General features: G+C 34.5%; 1 protein-coding gene across 2 annotated transcripts; it reads right to left on the bottom strand.

Moving 5' to 3' along the window:
• Positions 1-28: 28 nt before the first annotated feature.
• On the bottom strand, positions 29-16,065 carry LOC120254154 (sister chromatid cohesion protein PDS5 homolog A). 2 transcript variants are annotated; one of them, XM_039262302.1, is made up of 34 exons: positions 15,808-16,065; positions 14,214-14,417; positions 13,951-14,132; positions 13,606-13,732; positions 13,233-13,451; positions 12,637-12,853; positions 12,399-12,544; positions 12,151-12,296; positions 10,300-10,449; positions 10,135-10,183; positions 9,867-10,058; positions 9,443-9,625; positions 8,090-8,244; positions 7,885-8,011; positions 7,601-7,750; positions 7,435-7,500; positions 7,087-7,223; positions 6,883-7,000; positions 6,443-6,577; positions 6,149-6,348; positions 5,406-5,565; positions 5,099-5,239; positions 4,807-4,887; positions 4,353-4,732; positions 4,115-4,250; positions 3,935-4,024; positions 3,687-3,760; positions 3,473-3,524; positions 2,425-2,511; positions 2,231-2,268; positions 1,175-1,240; positions 921-1,087; positions 654-820; positions 29-567 (listed from the first exon to the last, which is right to left on the bottom strand). In XM_039262302.1, the coding sequence occupies exons 1-34, from the start codon at positions 15,892-15,894 to the stop codon at positions 532-534; spliced, it is 4,665 nt and encodes a 1,554-aa protein (XP_039118236.1). In that variant the 5' UTR covers positions 15,895-16,065; the 3' UTR covers positions 29-531. The 2 variants fall into 2 exon arrangements, with proteins under 2 accessions (XP_039118236.1, XP_039118231.1); XM_039262297.1 differs by having other exon boundaries at positions 4,115-4,732.
• Positions 16,066-20,583: the final 4,518 nt, after the last annotated feature.

The following is a 20,583-nucleotide window of genomic DNA, read 5'->3' as shown; positions in this document are numbered from 1 at the left end:
TAAAAATAGCAATTTCCATCACAAATTATTGTGACAAACAAGCAACACATTTAAATTCAATTATTTTTCACAAACCAATTCTATTTTGATTCACTGAGATCTAAAACATCAACAACTTCTAACTCTTAACATGCAAACTAATATATATTTTTTGTTGGTTAGGTATATAGACATACATACAACAGTTCATACATAACAGTGCCCTAAAAAGTTCAGAAGAAATTTGGCACAATCTTAAAGAAACAAGGTCATTGATCTAGGGTTTCAGTTTCAGGAACAAGCTCCAACTCGGTGATGACCGGTATCTCGGGCAGTCTTTTTTTTCATATTCAAAGAAATTCAGTGACTGTTAGGATCGATGTAACGACATTATGCACAGAAGCTATGATATCATTATTTTGTAAGCGAAATTACAGTGTTCCGCAAGGTCGTATTTCGTTGAAGATTTCGGTGTTGAGAAGTAATCAAAGCTATTATGTCAAGGCAACACCCGGCTACGATGTCCTTGTTCATGGTCTAAAGAGTTATGCTTTAGCCTGCTTTTCCGGCCCGTTGCTTCCACGCACCCTGCAACGGAAACTGAAATCAGAACGACGGATTACAGTAATGATTTTTCTTTGTTTTGGAGATTTGTTATTGGTAAAGGGATTTACAAGAGGTTGATCATCATCGTCATCCTCGGAATCTTCCTTGTCAGCTGAATGAGAAGAATCTGGTTTCTCTTCTTCCATTGGATTGTCTGGCTCATCATCTGACATTTGTTTGGTGTTTTCTTCGGGTTCTGAAACTTGTTCGTCCACCGTCTGCTCTTCTGGTTCATCTGCGTAATAGATCATATATGATGAATAGAAGAAACTTGTAATCAAATAAGCATGGCATTTGCATCATAGGTTTTTTATTGTCTGAAAGAGAATATTTACCTGAATTGGCATCATCAACCTCAGAGATAGAATTCGGATGAGCGTTCGACAAATCAGAATCATTTCCACTGCTTCCAGAAACAACAGAATCTGCACTCGAATCGCCTCCAGATAGCATATTCCTGTTCTTGCCCACTGGCTCTTTCTTTGTCGTCTTCCTTTTAATCCTATCAACAAATCATGAGAATTTAAAGTCCAATTACAGTAAATTTCTCCATTTGAGATGATGTCAAGTGCATGAAAGAGAAGCTTACTTCTTGACAGAGTTCTTATTTTGTGTACCGATGGTTTTGCTCTTGCCTTTCGGTTTTTTACCAGACCTGAAACATTCATAGATGAAATAGAAATAAAACACCAAGCAAGTTAGTTTGCAATCTAAAAACATTACATGTATTATAATCAAGATTATTAATGGTAACATGAAAAATCATTATATCTTTCACAAAGGGGTCTCACTAACAACTAGAAGGGGTGAGAGAGAGTTTGGAATCTGCTGCTCATTTCTAACTTGATTTATAGTTCAGACCACATGCTTGCAGTTAGTTAGTATAGCAAAAATCTAATTTAGCGATGATAAGATCAAGAGGGAAGTATGACACCTTTAAGACTTGAACAGCTTTTAGCTGGTTTGGGGTTAGAATTTCCATATAATGTAAACTTTGCCCATATTTCCATGTGTGGTGTGTAAATAACATGCTTAAACAATTCATTGATTTCTGATGCACGGCAGAGTTTTTAAGACCATGATGATCAGAATCATTATTCAAGTCTAGAAGGCTACTAATTAAAGGAAAATTTAATTTCAGCAAATAGATACATATATCCATTTGATAATTTTTGGATAAGGAAAGCAAGTGATTATTATAAAGATGAACACTGGCATTGATAGGAGATGATAACGCTGTCGGTGATGGGATGTGTACTGTCAGACCGCCCTCAGTAAACCTATAGTATATCAAATCCTTCATGCATTGACAGTTCACTAACAGAGATCATTTCTCCTCTATAGATCCATTGTCATTGTCCGTGACATTAAATTTCTCGAAGACACCGGTCTTCTTCACTACTAAATCTTTTGAATTTATTTGTTGCCTTGAATGTATGCCAAGCACTCAAGATATTGGTTGTTTTTCATTTTGTCAATCAAAGATAACAAAATAAAGACCAATGGTTTACCAACTTTTTCCACAACAGAGTATAAACTATTTGGATGCGTAACCAATTAACCAAATATACCACAAGCTACTTGAAATGACCTCCTAAGATAATGAAAGAAGCTAAGAAGAATATAGTTCAAGAATGATCCTTACAGTTCTTTATCTGACAACAGATTTTCTAACTTCGGCAGCTGCATAAAATCAAGCAAAATGCAGAATGTCAGAATTTTTTTTGTAGATAAGTGAGAGTTAACGACAGAATTTAGACTACAGATACAGAAATATTAAAAGTGGACAAGAGAATAGAGACAAATGAAGGTAGGTATAATGAGAGAAAAGATCGACACCTTTCTTGGCGAGCAACCATTACTGAGAGGCTCCCACCTCTCCTTGTCTAAATCAAGAACTTCTATATCTCCATCATCATATAATATCTATGATGTGAAACAGTTCAGAAAATATTCAGTTTCATAGATTAGAATGGAATTTATGAAAAAAAAATAACAGAAATGAAAACTTTCATGGGGAAAGCAAAGGGTAGTAGAGTGCATTCCAAATATTTTCCAGAGAATCCACATATTCCAACAAACCGTACCCTTAGAAATATATACAAATTGCTCCATTTGAAAGCTAGATTTCACAAAGCCAATACTGAACACATTGCCTAGTTGACATATTTTTATGACATTCCAAGCTCAGTGCTCAAATTTGATTAGTTTAAAGCATGCAACAAATAAGCTATCAGCACAATTCTTGCAGCTTCTGCAGAGAGATTTCTTCAATCATATAGATCAATTGTGGAAGAAAAGGTAGATGATTTTGTTTTAGCAAACATATAGAAGGACAGATGATTCCAAATTCAATCATTTTCAACCGCTGATGTAAATTGTATATAGTAGCCAGTGGCAGCAACAGCTATATTTTAAAGAAAAGAATTGTTCTGACATTTTAAAAACAAACTTGGTCTCTGCAAAGAAGACTTAGCTAGAAGCACCTTAGACCATGCTTATCATGTTTCTCATGATTAGTGAAGCCTCAGAAACCATGATGTTAGAATAACCACCTTACGCAAATAGCATTCGTCTGTCCATGCAGTCACATGAATGTAGGAACCCACAATACAGCTCAGATTTAATTTGAATGCCAAATGAAACATGATTTGCAACAATTAAATTAACTCACAGATCTGACAACAAGTTTAGCAGAAGAAAACAACTGCCATCATGTTTCTACAGAAAAAATGACGAAACTTAGGGATAAAAATTTTTGTTCAGTGAATATTCCAGTTTATGTAAAAGATATTACCATTTGTACTGAGGAAACATGCTACAAATGCAGACAACAAAAAATTCATCCTTCAAACATATACCAAAGCAGAGTAAAGAACCATCTTACTGTATGTTTCTTCTTTCCAGGATCATAAGATTGTACCATGCCTTCATAAAACCTATTTACAAAAGTAAAAACCTCCAATTATTAGACAACCTAGTCCACTTTGACCTTTTTCTTTTAATAAAAACAAATTTGTAACTTGATCACATTGGAGCACAAGAAAATTGAATGAAATACATAAATTGTTTGAGAAATAATACAGTAACATATGTCTTACTTCCTGTCCAATGGCCACCAAACTTTTATCCTCGACCCTACCAGTTCATCATTCTCGTCAACACTATATGAGCACTGTGACATGAAAAACACATTAAGTGAAATCCATGAAGATGAAATATGGCGGTCAACATATATTCCCTCCAGCATTTGATGAAGGCTTATATGTTCAAAACATTAACTGATAAAAGCATCAGTCAACAACAGAATTTGCAGTAATGGCAACAGGGAAAAACATGAAGAGCATACCTTTGCTAGACCAGCAATGCTTCTCCTTTTACGCTTCTTAGATTTAGAGCTACTAGTTTTCTTATCCTCCTCCATTTGGGTTGTAGGTTTCTAGGAACAAGCCAAAACCATTCAAAACCAAGAAGCAAATGAAACCATCAATCAAGTACCTTTCATATTTTCCCTACAGAAGGAGATTACCTTTAAATTATTACTGACACCAGGCTTAAGATCGGATATTTCAGGCTCTTTTCTCCCGCTTGAAAATGGCGACACATCTGAAGCAATAGATCCACCAAGGTCTTTCTCCACAGACAGCCTCTTTTTAGATGAAATACTGGGTTTTTCATCCATGATAATAGGTTGCAGGTAAGGAAATTTTCTATTATCATTCAGGACCTTGGGGCTCTTTGAATGAGACCTGTGAACAGATGCTGACCTTTTGCGTTTTGGAGTTGGGACAGACAATGCAATGACAGCCTTATTTCCTTTCCTTTTCTGAGGCGATAGAACCACCTTGTCTTTGTTTTTTGTTGACTTTGGTCCACAGTTATAATATTCAGGGCTAGTTAAATCTTCTGTTTCCATGGTCCGTGCTTGTTCCCGACTGTCCAAATTTATTTCTCTAACCATTCCCAAGACATCAAATTCACTTTCTGGAAGTTTTGTATCAGGAGTCAAAGTGTTCTTTTTCACTATTTTCTTTTTCTTGCTGCCCTGAGATTTGAGAATTTTCATCATTTTGCTTAGAGGTAATTCATTTCCTTCTCTATCGCTATCTTCTAAGGCCATTTCATTCTTGCCAGAATCTGACCCTGCCTGAAATCCAAATACCAGGAACAGTTATGGTTACAAAGGATTCTTGAGGCACTAAATTTAATATGAATACACACCTGTTCCTTATTAGGAGTATTTAGTGCCTCATAATGGGCCATGGCGCTAGCACCATATAACCATTCAAATTCCTTGTCATCCTATACAAGTATGGCCATCAGTAAATAAACAGGGTCAGCTGAAAAATATACAAGATAATGACAAAGGTTGTTCTTGAATACTGTCTATACTAAGTAATGAATTTAAATTGGCAAGTGTTACAATTTTCTATCACACAAACAACACCAAGAATAGCAATGAAGTATGCTTTATTGAACTTCACGGAGTTCACAAAAATAACAAAGGACTCACCAAAGAGGTTTCACCATTGCTCTCAGAAAGCTTATAAAGAGAAGGTGGCAAGGAAATTGTACTTGTTTCAGAAGTAACCATCTCGTCATGAATTAAACTCTTCACAATTGATAGGCCAAGCTCACATAAAACATGTGACACCTGTATTTTCAGAGTACACAATCAAAACAAATCATTCTATATCAGGTCTACATGATAATTTTTTTTTCCTCTTGAAAATGATGACCAAACCTTGCCTACACTCAACTGCATACTTAATCAACAGGAGGGCATACTGATTTGCACAAGAGGCACATAAATCACTTACTTTTGATTTTTCTGGATCAACAACATCTTCTGAGCACTTGATACTGTGAAAGATAGTGGTCACTGCAGTAGTGCTTTCTTTTTTCTGGTTAACATTACCACCACCAGACTTCCCACTTTCATCTCCAAGCAACAGCACAGAAAGAAATAAATGCAACCGTCTGGACACTACAAAATATCAGCACTAACGGACAAAGTTTCTCATATATCTCAACATTTTTTTAATAGTCACAGCTATAAATAACATTTACAGATCACCCAAGAGTTATATGAGAGAGACATTCAGATGCACACTCCCCCAACATTTGACAATAATATACACAAAACTCTGTTTTGCTACATCTTATGCTCACAACATTATAAACCAATAGTGCAACAACAGATGACACTGGAAGGAACAAACCATATTTACCAATGAAACATTAAATATCAGCTTTAAATATGAGAAAAATTTTGTCAATTTGTTTTTTTTTCCTTATTTTCTTATAAATAAAAGTACAAAAAACCCATGATGAACAATAAATAAATTTGTTCTGAAACTCACTTAACCTTGCAAAAAATGTGAAAAACAGAGCAAACACAAGTAGATGACAACCAGAGAGCAATATCACAATACTATAAATGCAAATTAATAGAAATCATGCGAAAAAATGCACCCTCAGTTTAAAAAGGAAACAGAAATTGAATCATTAAAAAAAATTGAAAGAAAGAAAGAAAAATGGCTTAAGAGAAGAGAAAACATACCGATAAATATGATCAAAGGCATGAATTTCTTTGCAATCGTTCATGTTTGGAAATGACGGATGATGCACAAGAGCATGAACTAAATACACCAGGATATGTTCTGGATAGGGCAGTACTGAGCTCACATCAGTTTGCCTCGAAAGTTGACGTGCCTTAACTTGACGACATATTTGAATAAGTTCCAGTAGATTGTGTTTGACCTAGAAATATATATAAGAAGAGGAAAGTATGCCTTTAAGCAATATATAGCAAACTGTATAGAAATAGAGTACAGACTAATTTCACAGAGCTAACCTCTTTAACCTCAGTAGAGTTCCATTCAGTCATATTAAGAAGGAAGGCACAAGCATACTTGGGATCTAGGTGCCTCTCCTTGATATATTGATTGACTTTGCTGAAGAATATTCTCCTAGATTCAGTATATGGATCCTGCAATTTTGCGGGAAAAGCACAACAGACTATAAATAATTGCATAATTTGATAAAATTTTCAGAAGGTGACATGGTTAGAGCATTAGGTAAGCCTGTCACTGGGATGGGATGAGATGGCCCAAGAAGGACCATAAAAACAAGTGACTCAGTCCTTAAATTTTAACGCTAAGGTCATACTAAAACGCAGTCCACCTGAAAATTTTATGCAAATCACCAACACCCATGCCAAGCTCAAGCTAAGGCAATGTTAACAGCTGTAAACATAGTGGAACTAATTTGTTTTAGTTAAGAGTTCAGATAAACCTCTGAAATGCTTAATGTGAGATAGAAGACATCAACAGGTATTTTATGTTCCCACTGCCTTGACAAACGCAGAACAGCTTTGGCTGAAGCAAGCCTCATATGGGCCTTATCCACATCACTGCAAAGAAGATCATTATTTAACCAACTTTATGAAAAAAAGACAATCCAATGGAAAAGGAAAAGAATGGAGGTTTGCTTCTATACTTCGATTTTATATCCTTTGAAACTTCTCCAAAAGCAAGAATATTCTTCAGGATTTCTAGAAGTTTTTCAATGCCTGGCCTCAAATGAGCATCTTTGTGGGGTAGATAGCTTTTCACCAAAGTCTTAATGCTAAAAATCTGCAACACATTAGAAAATTTAGAGCCCCAAAGAAACCAAAAGCCCTAAACAATAATTATATCACATAATTCGAACACATAGGCCTTACTCTATATGTAATTATCAAGCGATATGCTACAGTGATCATTTGATAAGCAACATAGAGAACAGTTTTGCAAAATAAAATGAACATCTGATTGTAGACAACAAATTGTTTATAGGCTTGTTTACCTTTAATAGACAAATTTCGCCAATTTCATTCCAATCAGGTTTGTCTTTTGACCCTGCAGTAATTACCTGAACAAGGATCAAACAGGCAGGTGTTAAAACTTTTTAATCATAAAAGAAATAAATCCTCACATGCACGTTGGTACAAGTTTAGAAGATGAAAACATACATTACTTTGCTCCAAAATCTTGCTCCTAATATACTCTATGATCTCATCTTCCCTGGTTTCAAACACAGGCATTGCAGTTTGGGCTATACATCCCAGAGATTGTAATATGGATGGCAAGTGAGTTTTTTCCTCCAAGCTATCAACCAGCCTCTACAAGCACAGTGAAATATCTAATTCAGTATGACAATCACCAAAACAGGAAGGTAATAATACTTCAAATCAAAAAGTCCGACTATCTTAATTTATTGTCCAGAATAGGTCAACTACACTCTTGACTGATCAACCTTGTATAGTACTGATAATGACTTAAGCCCATCATCTTGTGTTATTGCTGCCAGGGCCTGTACAGAATACTTTGCTTGCTTTCGGCTACCCTCCAAACAGAGCCTTTCTAAAAGTAGATCAACAGCACTGCAAGAGACAGATGATAAAAACTCCGACATCTGCATAAAATGCTTAATTTCTTCATATATGTTTAAATGTTCACACCTGGAAGTTGAACCCAGATTCTCCCGTATGGTTCCACCAGCCTTTGCTAGAACATGAGCAATACCTTCTTTAGTGATATCATTGTCCTCTTTCAGAAGATTAACAAGAGCTTCCTCAGACCCAGCTAAAAGCAGGGGAGAAAAACAACCTATCATCTGAGAAAATAATCAATAAAATTTAAGCTTTCACTAGAACTAAAAGCCCAGAGAACACAAACTGGCAAAAGAGAACATTAAACACTTAAGTTTTACTCTCTTTTAAATTTTTCAACCAGGAAACTTGGTGCAAAATCTACATGAATAAAACAAAAAATTCACTTGGATAAAATGTCATATTCATCTTTAGACTAAAACTGTTGTATTCTTTGTTTGTGCACTTCTCTCAACACTTCTCCATCAGTCACCTAAGAAAATGTTATGCGCAAAACATACATATAATAAAGTTTCAAGAAGTCATGTAAACCGACACTACCAGATAGTCAGACATATATTTCCAAAAATGCAATATCTAGCAATGTAATATCACGAGCATACTGGGCATGGCCATGCATCCTACCTAATAATTGAAAAATGGGGAAACTCACCCTCTAATGGAAGTGGCATGGTTGAAATTATAACAATCACCAACAGTAACGGGATACTTCAACTAGCATTGCCCTCGCATTAGTCTATCAATTTCCACAACTAGTGTGCATTAGCTATGAACTCAAGCTTTGATTGTGAAAAGTAGTAGACCACTTGAGAATGTACTTTCTCCCAACATGGTTACATAAATTGGCATCTGCTTATGAATTGGATAGAAATTATGAAGATGAGGTAGCCCAGAAATTCAAACCGAGGAACTTCTTGGACGACCCCTATTGCTGAGTATATAGACTCTGACATATGAAGCAGCTCACGGAGATGTCAGAGAACTACATTACACAGCCAGTTATGGAAAGCCTATGGGTTTTGAAAGCATATGATAGCTCAATGAGCCAGAATCATTTTATTACAACTTACAAGCATGTTGACTACATAAATATTTAATTAGAACCCAACATCACCAATCCAACAAGAGTTCTGATTAAGAGAACTTTCAAATTCCAATGTTGAAGGGAAATCTACTCAAGCCAAACATAAAAAGTAGGTGAATCTTAGAGCAAAACAATGGCCAAAGCAGCAGACCGAATCAACGATATTAGTGACAAAATCAAGTGGCAGTAGGTGTCGGCTCCTTATTCTCATTTTGTATTAAATCTATATTAAAACTGCAAAAACAAAACTAGCCATTTGAAAAGCAATTGCATAAGAGTTAATTAAAGCAAAAGCCAAATAAATGTGGACTAAAGGAAAAGGAAGGTGCAGATATTACCGCAAGCAGATTCATAGATGATGCTAGAAGTTTTCTATTTCCACTAGAATTTTGTTGAGAAGCCATTGACAAAATCTCCTTGACATACTCCTGATTGAAAAACAGATAGGAGCATTTTATGGAAAGAATACCCATAAAATCATACAACGGATGTTTTTCCCCAAGGATCTTCAGCAGGTCATCCTAGAAAAAGATGGAAAAAAATATAATTGCCGGAGAACAATTGCGATATATAATTCAAGGGGATATCGGATGTATTAAGAAATACATGTCATAAATGTCAAAAAAGAATTCAGAGAATCTATCCAGCAATAAAGAAACACAAAAACTAGAGCACTAAAGATGAATGTTATATCCATTTGAAAATTAGTTAATGATTAGCTGTATTCACCAAGGTTTTGACTTGAATAGAAATTCTAAATACCCGAACAGTCCATGCATGACGGAAAGTAGTGCAAGGGTCAAGTAGGGTTTTCAGGAGTTTCCAGATATTCATATCCTTCAATTGATTTAGAATCTGAAAGCTCTCCTCCGCTTTCACAGGATCATTAAACAGGCGAGACATGCTTCGGATGCAAGCAGAAATTTTCTTTTGGATATCAACAGTGCCACCTTCCTGCTTTCAGCAATACCCATTTGTTATTATAGATTGGATTTGATGGAAACAATACTGATCAATTATACTTGCGGACCTGATATCTTTGCCTAAGAGAGAGATAACTCTGCAACTCTTGCTGTAACCTGCAATCCAAGAGGAAACCACCTGAAAATCCGTGCAAAGCCTATCAAATACTAGAAATTTAAAATGACTGCAGAGTGCTAAATATCCATCGAAAAGACATGGGCTGGAGACGAACCTTTGCTTCTGCATGAGAAGTTGGTCCAAAGCTTTCACCTCAACTTTATCAAGCCCTGAGAAAACTGCTGTCCAATGTTCCACCATGTCTTTAGTGGCCATCTCAGGTGGGAACAAAGATCCACACAAAATTTGTTCAATCGTTTCAGATCTGCATATATATTCGAAGTATTAAGCTAGCACCCTCCTAGATATGAAACAGAATTGTTATAGTTACATATGCAGACCACCACCAGCGAGTAAATATCCTAATAGTGATACTTTCTAGATATGATAGATTCACCAAAACAGACAACCATTACAGAAGACATAGGGTCTACGAACGAGGAAGCTGTGGAACCAAAAAGATCCACCAATATGATCACTGGAAAAAAGGACCAAGCTAGGAAGAATTGGAGTGCAAGGAACATCAAACAAGAAAGAAAGAAAAAGGAATCTCCAATATCATGGCATCTAAGGTCAGAAAGGAAAAGAAGAAAGAAAAACTATAACTTATTGACGCAAGCCAACTCAGTAATCACTTAGATTAATGAGTTAGATTGCTGAAAATTCCCAAGACAGAACCGAATCAAAACATTCCTAATCTGAAGTCAAAGTAGCTTGTTGCAATAGATCTATATTTATTTGTATAGGATCGAAATATCGAAGATGAAAGCTCTGAAACCAGATCTGGGCAAGTGCCACACCGCCAATCAATGGTCTCACACCACCAATCAGTGGTCTCAAACCACAGGAGAAAACTAGCGGCCTCAACCAAGAATATTGTCTCATCAAAAAGTGATTACCACCTCATACAAAACATGATAAATGACCCTAGAACAACTCAGCAAACAACGCCAAGCAATTGGGCCAAACAACCAGGCCCAACAAGCAACAGATCACAAATAAATCCTGCTAGTAAACATAAACTGTCGAAAGATAAACATGTCCGCAACCAATTGGGCTAACTTAAGAACATAATGAGTTAATTACTAACTCAAGAAATGGCATCACATATGTATGAGTTCACCATACAGCACGGGAAGAGCAAGGCAAACACAAAATACAGGGAATGTTTTATAAAGGTGTGTATACTTATGGTAACATATGCAAGTGCCAATGTGTGGGCGTTTGTAAATTTTTGCAAAAATATTTTTATTTCTTACACTCAGCATTTCCACAAATGAAAATATGATTAAACAAGCACCAAACACAATTAATTTTTCTAATTTGCACAAATTTTGCCTATGCAAATTCGGCTAAAAAATATCACCTAATATTTGTCTAATATTTGTCAAAATAGTTGATAAAGTTTTACAGTCTGATTATGTCTTGGACTCCACATGTGGTCAAGGCAAGGTCAAGCATCATCTGTTATATTTATGAAGTAAAAGACTACAACATTTCAACAATTCAATGCAACTACATTCAATCCTGTGGAAAAAATGACCTGAGCAGAGCCCATTTCAGTTGCACAAATCTTGACAGACAGGAAGTTCAGAAGTTGTCAACTACATTATTGAAGTTAATGGTAGGTCCAACTTCATATATAAAAGTTGCACTGCAGACATAGCAGTTAACATTGCACAAGATTTTTGAATGTCTGTCATTAGTTACAAATAAAGACGCCAGAGAGAAGGCAAGAAGATCACCCGTCTCTATTGGCAATTTCCCCCTTGAAAACAATGGTTTCTAGTTTAGTGAACTGGTGAAGCAAATATTTCTTGTGTTGCATCTCACAATAGATATCACTTCTGTGTGCATGGAATCAAATACAAGCATATAGAAATTACATATGAAATCAAACAAAAACAATCCCTAAAAGTATGTGGTTTGGTTGTTAAATCCAGAATGTGCAAATTTGGAGTCTTACCTCAAATCTTTGTCATACAAACATCTGACTATTTTCCCTGGTATCCACTCAAATCCATCACGACTTATTGAATCATCAACACTCTTCAAACAATAAAGCTTGTACAGCTCTGCTAATCGCTCCATGGCATAGCCTTTGACAGCGAGCTGAAATTATCGGCACAAGATGATAAAAATATGAAGTAAATAATAAACCCTGGAACTAGAATCAAGAAGAGATCACAATTTTTTTTGACAACAAAAACACACAGATTTATCTCGGAGGCGATCTGCAACAAGCTTCACAGTCTCGGTTGGAAAACCTTTCAATGAATGACATGCCACATCACAGATGGCAGCAACAACATGTTTCCTGACATTTTCATCATAGTCCATCAGCCGATCCGATAGTGCACCTGAAAAATGTTTCATAAACACAAGAATTATTTTCTGTGAGTCCTCACAGTACTATTACCTATTTATAATGCAGGTGAAAAGTACTTCTTACTAATAATCTGAGATGCTTCAGGTCTGGACGGATTTGACAGCAAACAGTTCTTCACATGTTCAATGACAGAAACGCGAACATCAACCACCCTATCAGTCAATCTCTTCAAAAACTCAGAGAAGAGTGGCTGAAAGGGTTCAGAGATTGGACACCCCGGTAAAGCAAACAAGTCTCCAAGTAAATTGACTGCCTTTTGCCGAATATCTAACTTATCTGTCTAAAATTTGTATTTGGGGAATCAGAATCATGGAGTATCAACAGGTATAAGAAGAGAAAGAAGGATCTACAAGCTATTTAATATATTTTTTCATGGTCATTGATATTTAACATAATAATAATAGAGACACTTGAAAGCCAAGTACTTTCTTTTGCATATCTCCATGCACTTCACGTTATTCTTCACATGGGTCAAATAGGTCAAATAAATAAGCTGGGAAATGATCCACATATCTAAATGGTACAATAGCTTTCAGATTACATAATCCTGTAGTAGATTCACTAAAAGAAGATGCACAATAATGGTAAAGTATGGGTACTTCTTCTGTAAATCTAGATATAAGGTAATGAAGGAGATAACTGGCAATGTGGGTGTTTACCAATAACTCTCCTGTGAGATATGGGATAATGCTGTGGAGAATCTTGGGCGCACATTGATATAGATCATATATCACTTCATGATATTCAATTTGAGTCTTCAAATAACTGCTATCTCCGGACAGAGCAGAAACAAGAAACTGCTTTATGCCAGGCTCAAGTTTCACAGTACATAGTTCTATAACTTTCATTGAAAGCTTCCGAGCAGCCATAGAAATGTCCTGACATTAGAAATTTCAGCTCTCTAAGTACGGACAAAAAATGTAACACATTGCCCATAAGAAAGAAGAAAATTGAAAATTATTGGACAGAGTTCAGGATGGATTAAACAATGTGGTAGAGAATTAAAAACAAAAGACAGAAAGAAAAGCTCACTTTTCTTTTCCGGCCCAAAACAGACAGTATGGTATTTAAGAGATTCTCCTGAATATCCTCACTCTCCTCTAAAATAAGGACCATGATTGTTTGCATTGATGTAAGAACATTTTCTGGATGATCATCACTGCATGAGATGCATCAGAAAGAACAGCTAACCCATTAGATATACTCTTTACCGAATGAAAGGAAAGAACTGATTACCAAATGACAGGAAAAAGCTGATTCACAGCACACAAGCATCTAAAAGAGGGAGGTTGAAAATATCCGGTAACAGCAAAAAATATGTAAGAACACAACTCAGATTGCTAATTATGTAGCTGAATTTATCGAAGTCAAATGTACCTTACAACAGCAAAAAAAGTGTTGAACATTTCATTTATGAGATCATGACACTCAAGATCCAACATCACAACACATGACCTATATCTCGCAAGTGTCTCCAAGATAAGAACTCTCCTCCCGAATGATGGGCTGTTAATATCGCTTAGGCCACTAAGTGTGCCCACAATCAGATTAAATATGTCCTGCAAGAAGAAAAAACGAACCAGAGGGTTTGGTTAGGATCAAGTAAAAGATTTTTGTTCATTTCTCATGAAAATGCATGCCTTTAGAACATCATCACTGTATGGAGCTTCAGGTGCAGTTATCCGGGTGATCTCACAGATGCATGTTGCTACAAGAACTTTAACATCCCTATCTTGATGATTCAGATACTCTTTCTTTGCCACAGCATTGAGAAAAGGCTTCATGAAATCTGACATCGAAGACCATTGTGATTGATCCAACTCAGAGAGATACTTTGCAGCTTGCTGAAAGTACAAATTAAGAAATCATGTAAGAGAATACAAATGTCAAATAAATATATAAAGTAATCAAAGAAAGTAACCGAAGTATTTGCAGTTGATGGCAACATACTGATGCATGGATCAATAAATATTTGCAGTGAACATGGCACGTGAGATACCTTGGTCATTTACCAGCTAAATAAAAGAAGAAAACTAGAAAGACTTTGATCACTAGGTTGGCTCACTCTTTCCTTGCATCTGTCATACCTATAGAAGTCCTATCTCGCAAATGTTGCACAAAACTCTGACTTGCAAATTGTATTCAATACATAACTTACTGTTTACAGCATAATGATATTAAGATAAAATAAAACAAAAGGCCACCATATTTAGTAATTAATGCAAATTGCTTCGTAAGTCCCTACAACATATCATGAAAAATTAATCATTCCGATTATTTCATTTTCTATTGTTAGACAATCCACTAGCTTTAAGATAGATTTAAATGAGAAATGCAGTATGTTGCATATGTAATTTGAAAACATAGAATGAAAGAGAACTTCTTGTAATTCTTATTAAAGCAATCTACATCAAATCCTGTGATGTAACTATATAAAAAGTGGACAAGATACGTATGATCCTATCTATAGTGATGTCATCCATTTTAGGCAACACGAGTATTATGCAGGATCCAACGGTTTACTTCTCTTCCCATATATGCGAATACTTAATAATGTTGTACATCATTGAGACAAAAACAAGTTCCTCAATAAAGGTGAATTCAAGACTGGAGCACGCACAATATTTTCATCATGAAATGATTGCAAACATAACTGTCATATAAGAGGATTATAAAACTCCATTCTCTTGATAAGACAAGAAGCTTGTAGTATTTAAAGTATCTAAAAAAAATACTTTAGACTTTGTTTTCTTATTAAGAGAATGGAGTTTTATTATCCTCTTAACAAGACATGAAAGTTTAAAGAGTGCAAGTTCTCATACACATGAACTAGTTGAAAACCTAGTAGTAAACTGAACTACGAGAACAGGATAACTGGCGCCTAAATCCAACTCAATTTTTAGATTATATAAAAGCTTATTCACTATAGCTACTTCCCCCGTTTTCCAGGCAAGAAGAATCCATCCTTCAACTTTCCAGGTTCATATCCAAGAAATCATCAAAACTCAACCTTTTATAAAAATCACAGCTTCTCATGTTAAAAGTGCAAGCTTTCTTGACCAGTAGCGTGGATAATCACTCAAAGGTCCAATCTTTCGCCAGCAAGAAACCCTAATCTGCACCCATTTCCAAAACCCTAGCTCCAACCACAAACCACACAAGAAACAAGCACCCAACTATATCCAAATCGCAACCAGGCCAAAATTCAAGCAAAAAATCTCCACAAAAACCAACCTTTAAGAGTTTAATCAGCGCATCTTTGGAAGCGGGAGGGCTATCCAGCTTCGATCCAAGCTCTCTCAGCTGCTGCTTCTGAGCCATCTCCGTCCCTCGGATCGGAGCTCCGTCTCCTCTTCTCGCTCGTCCTTGCTCCTCCTATCGATCCAAAGCTTGGAACTTTGCTGGGGTTTTCGATTACCAAAGCTCGGTTTCGGGACGGCACGCGCGGATCAACCTCGCGAGCATACGAGCTCTCCGTTTCGATCGGATGAGCCCGTGGTTTCCGGTTTGGTTGGTGTTTTTAAGACAACCTTTGGATCTGAGTAGTTATTTTACATATTTACCCCTGGCTCTTAACTTATATTACAAATTTGTCCCTTTGCTCTAATGGACTAATATACCCTTTTTTAAAAGAATTATAATTAGAAAATAATTTTAGAATATATAGAAATTAATTTTACAAGTAAATATGAAAACTCTGTTATTTTATATGTGTATTTATAACAAATGCCTAGTTAAGTATTGATAATAATAATCAATTATGTATCTTATTTAATTACTACATTTATTAATGGTTGGTTCACTTTGATACATGTATGTAGATTCTAATTTTAAAATTTTACTAAAACAGAACTAATATTTTTCGTGAAAATTGTATCAAATAAAAAATTATGAAAAAAAATAAGATTATTTAAAAAGTATTTTTTTTAAAATAAAAAATATAAATTAATTAAATTAATTTAAAAGTTTATGAAATTAGTACCAACATTGTTGGTTTGTTCATTGGGTGAATCAGCCCATAATAAAATTGATGATGGTACATGGTTTTATATTTCAACAATTAAATAATATGCATGTTTTTCAAACTAATTCAAGTTCAAAAAATTAATCTATGAAAATCTCATTAACACTACAAATGTTCCCTCAAGCTTTTATACTCTTCCAACGAGTGTTTAAAATTGATTAAAAAGATTTCCCTAAAGTTTCATTTTCATTATGTGTTGACCTAACAACAATTCTAAGTTGAGAGCTATTAGTTACTAGGTCAATATAATCCGATTAGATTTTGTATTGGGCCTAGTATGATACAAACTCTAGTTGGCCCAGTATAAACATGCTTAGGCTCTTGGAGCTTATACCATGAGGCCTGGCCTGGCATCTGATTCGGTTTATTAAATTTTAAGTAAAACTCAAAAAACAAATGCTTTTTAATTCATATTTTTTAATGAATTATGATTTATTTATTTTATAAAATAATAAAAATAATACTCTATCTTCCTATTTACTTTTCATATTTTGGAGCTTTTTTCTGTTCCTTTTTAGTTGTCCATTTAAAAATTTTGTGCAATATTAAATATTTTTTTTTTCTAAATTTACCCTTTAATTTAATGTATTTTTAATAAATCACAATCAACTAAGCATTAAATCACGAGAGATGATCCCACGAAACCGGTTCCATGATAGTTACTATAGAACCAAGATGTGGCTCAATCTCATCCGTTAGATTGCATCGTTTTAATAATTTCTAAAGTAAAAAACATGAATCTTTTAATATAATTACCAATATATCCCTATATTATATAATAAAAAACAATAAAATTTATAAATCCATGGCTAAGATTGAGCCACATCTTGGTTCCGTGGTAGTTAACACTGAACCGAGTCTACGGGATAAAAATCCTTAAATCATATACTTCTCTTAGTAAAATTTTAAATATGGGTAATTTTGAAAAGTAATGTAATTTTTTATAAAATATAGGTAACTAACTAACTTCAACCATTTTTTTTTAATTGATGTAATTAGGTAATGTGACAAGTTAAAAAAAAAAGAAAAAAAAAGGAAATAGTAATATTTTTAAAAAAAAACCAGCAACTTAAGCTTAGCCCCGGACAACATCACAGGCTCAACACTTAGTGGGCCTAACAGCAGCATGGCATGTGGGTTCGTAGATCAGGGCCCATAATTGTAGTAGTTGGGCTCTAGGCCATGGATGGCATGTTTGCTTTCACTGGTTTGACAACAAACAATATAATCACTCAATAGCACGAGTGGATCCAGTATTTTGGTCTAGTAGGGACAATTTTTTTTAAAAAAAAATTAATTATATTTTATTTTTTAATTTTATTGGAGCAAATTATAAGAAATTAAAAAATTTTAATCATAAATTATGTATTTTTACGAAAAATTTTAATTAGATGTTCTCGCTGCCCCATCACCCACAATATATGTGGGTGGTGTCGATGGAGAGAACAGGAGAAGGGTCTCATCGTCAAGGATTGTTTCATTGTTATTGTTGAGGTAAGGTTATGATTTGTTTTGTTTATACTCTTTCTTATGATTGTTGTGACATGATACTAGTTAGGGTTAGGGTTTTGGTGAGAATGTTGATTTGATTGAATTTGAGGATAAAATTCAGAAATTTCCTGATAACATAGTAGAGATCCCTCTATAATTTTGGGAGACCTAGAGATAGAATTTGGAAGAGATCAAAATAGAAAAATTGTAGATTGATGTCTTATTTAGCTTACTGCCAAATTTTAGAATTGTTGCACAAGTATCCTGTAAATTATAAGCTTTAAACATAGGTGACATAGTTAGAATTTCTGTGCAACATTGAGCTATTTTTGATTTATTTCATGATTGTAAGTTCTTATTTAGATTTAGATTTATATAAGAAAGTTTTAGAAGATGACATTATCTTTGTCTCTGCCAAAATTTAGAATTTTACCCCTGTAATTTGTGATATATGATCAAAATTCTGTAGATGTGCTCAATGGCATTTATGCAGGAAGCATGAAGATTGATCAAAGCATTTGAGGATCTTAGAAGTTGAATCAGGATTCATGTTTAATATGAAAGTTTTATATCTTGATGTTACCTAAAGACTTGAAAATTTTAAGATTTTATGCACTTGTATTTTATGAGATATGATTTTATTAGTAAACTATCTCACATAATATGTCTGTGCAGAAAATCAAGATTGATGGGTATTTTTTATGGTCATAAAGATTGGATTGGGTAAGGTGAAAAATAGAAACGTTGTTTTTATTAATTTATATAATTGTCCATTAAATATCTCTAATTTTAGAGTTATATATTGAGATATATGCATGTTTAAAAGGGGTATGTCGGAATTGCAAGTCTACAGGAATAGCCGGCCATTCAAATAAATGTTTTGCATTGAGTAGTGTTATAAATCATGTGAATTTTGGATATGTCATAGCCTTGGCTGTCTAATATCCTTAGAAGTTATAATTTGGTGATTTGGAAAAAGATAGACAAACTTATGTCTGATTTAGTACTCATGGGTAATGATAGAATTTTAATATGACTTTTAGTGTGGTTAAATGCAATTTTACCTTTGAAAATAACCAATATTTGGGAGAGCAAAGTGATAGCTTGATTTTTTGCATTTGTACTCTTCTTTCAATTTTCTTGCTTGTGTTAAATAAGTTTTTGATATCCTTGGAAATTATTCTAAAATATAGGGTATGCTGAGAAATTTGTTTGATTTGGGATTTGGAGTTTTTGAGCGTTAATCAGGTAAGTACACACATATAAATTATATTATATATATAACCTGAAAATTGTGGATTTCTGAACTTCTGAAAGGTCTGAAAGAAAGGAAGTTATGCAATTATTACAATTATTATTGATACCTTTGGACATCTGATATATAATTATTTAAATATTATTATTGTTTTTATTTATTTAATTATTTTATGTTAAAAATTTACACAAAATGACGTAACTTGTAATGAGTTTTTTTTATTTATTTAATTATGTATTATTTGAATAGCAAGCCTATCCATGGTGTTAGTTAAGCTATAATCTTGTCTATAGTGTAAATTATGAGTTTGTATTTAGTAAATTTTTTTGTAAATTTCCGATTATGACTTTTGAAATTTGCAATTTTATTAGATGGTATGTTCTGTTTTGTAATAGGTTTTGACTTTTGAGGCCTTGTATGCCTATTGTGCTATGCACTATGGGTGTGCGGCTGTTTGTCAGCGCAATGGGTCCGGCGAGTTTGGTTTGAGCCGTAACACTATTATCACTAAGAAGTGAGCTTTCAGTGAATATTAACTGAAGATCTGCATTCTATGAAGATTTATACATAGATCTATTGCTCTGCATGCTTGTTTTAATTGACATTTGCTTTGTGAGCATTTAGGTCTATTACACAGTGGAGATTTGCTAATGCTAAATCTCAGGCTACGATGCATGCAAGGAAGTTCGCAGCAAAGGTCAGTGTTTTTGTTTGTTGATCTATTTGATTTGGAGCTCCAGAATTCTGTTATGACAAATAAGGTTGAGTTGGAACATTTCAAAAGCATGAAAAAAATTCTCTACAATTCTAGATGCTCAAGTAAGGATGATCTAAGCTCATTCAATCTTGAATTCCTTATTTAAATTTATATTTTGATTGAATATGCTGACCCTTAATTCTTAGTTTAGGGGGAAAACTCAAGTTCTTCGTGAATATGTTTTTTCGGAGACTATAAATTGATTGTAACTGAGTTTCATTCTACATGTAGACATCGATTTTGGATGATTAAGCAATTTTTGAGGAAGACTATTCATGTTCTCTCTCTGGAGCAATTGAAGCTCTATAGAATGCATCAGTTCAACTCCTATTAACTGGTAATGTGAGAGTAAGAAAGAATGATGACCATATCACCATCGCTACTACTCTGTTTCCATGTTTCATTGTACTAACTAAACATTTCCGATTGAAGAAGTCGTTGGGTCTGCTATAACTATGCTGCAGGCAATTTCTCCATCTGTTA

The sequence above is a fragment of the Dioscorea cayenensis genome, chromosome 3 (genome assembly GCF_009730915.1).
Source record: "Dioscorea cayenensis subsp. rotundata cultivar TDr96_F1 chromosome 3, TDr96_F1_v2_PseudoChromosome.rev07_lg8_w22 25.fasta, whole genome shotgun sequence".
Taxonomy (NCBI): domain Eukaryota; kingdom Viridiplantae; phylum Streptophyta; class Magnoliopsida; order Dioscoreales; family Dioscoreaceae; genus Dioscorea; species Dioscorea cayenensis.
Note: the sequence above shows the minus strand (reverse complement) of the source record. Positions and strands in the feature narration are given on the sequence as shown.

Bases quoted from the DNA above. Each gene is read 5' to 3' on its own strand.
- LOC120254154 (XM_039262297.1), bottom strand. From the start codon at position 15,894: ATGGCTCAGAAGCAGCAGCTGAGAGAGCTTGGATCGAAGCTGGATAGC. The intron at 10,059-10,134 runs GTCCGCAAGTAT...TGCTGAAAGCAG, and splicing joins CTCTTAGGCAAAGATATCAG to GAAGGTGGCACTGTTGATAT. The intron at 8,012-8,089 runs GTGTGAACATTT...TGTCTCTTGCAG, and splicing joins AATCTGGGTTCAACTTCCAG to TGCTGTTGATCTACTTTTAG.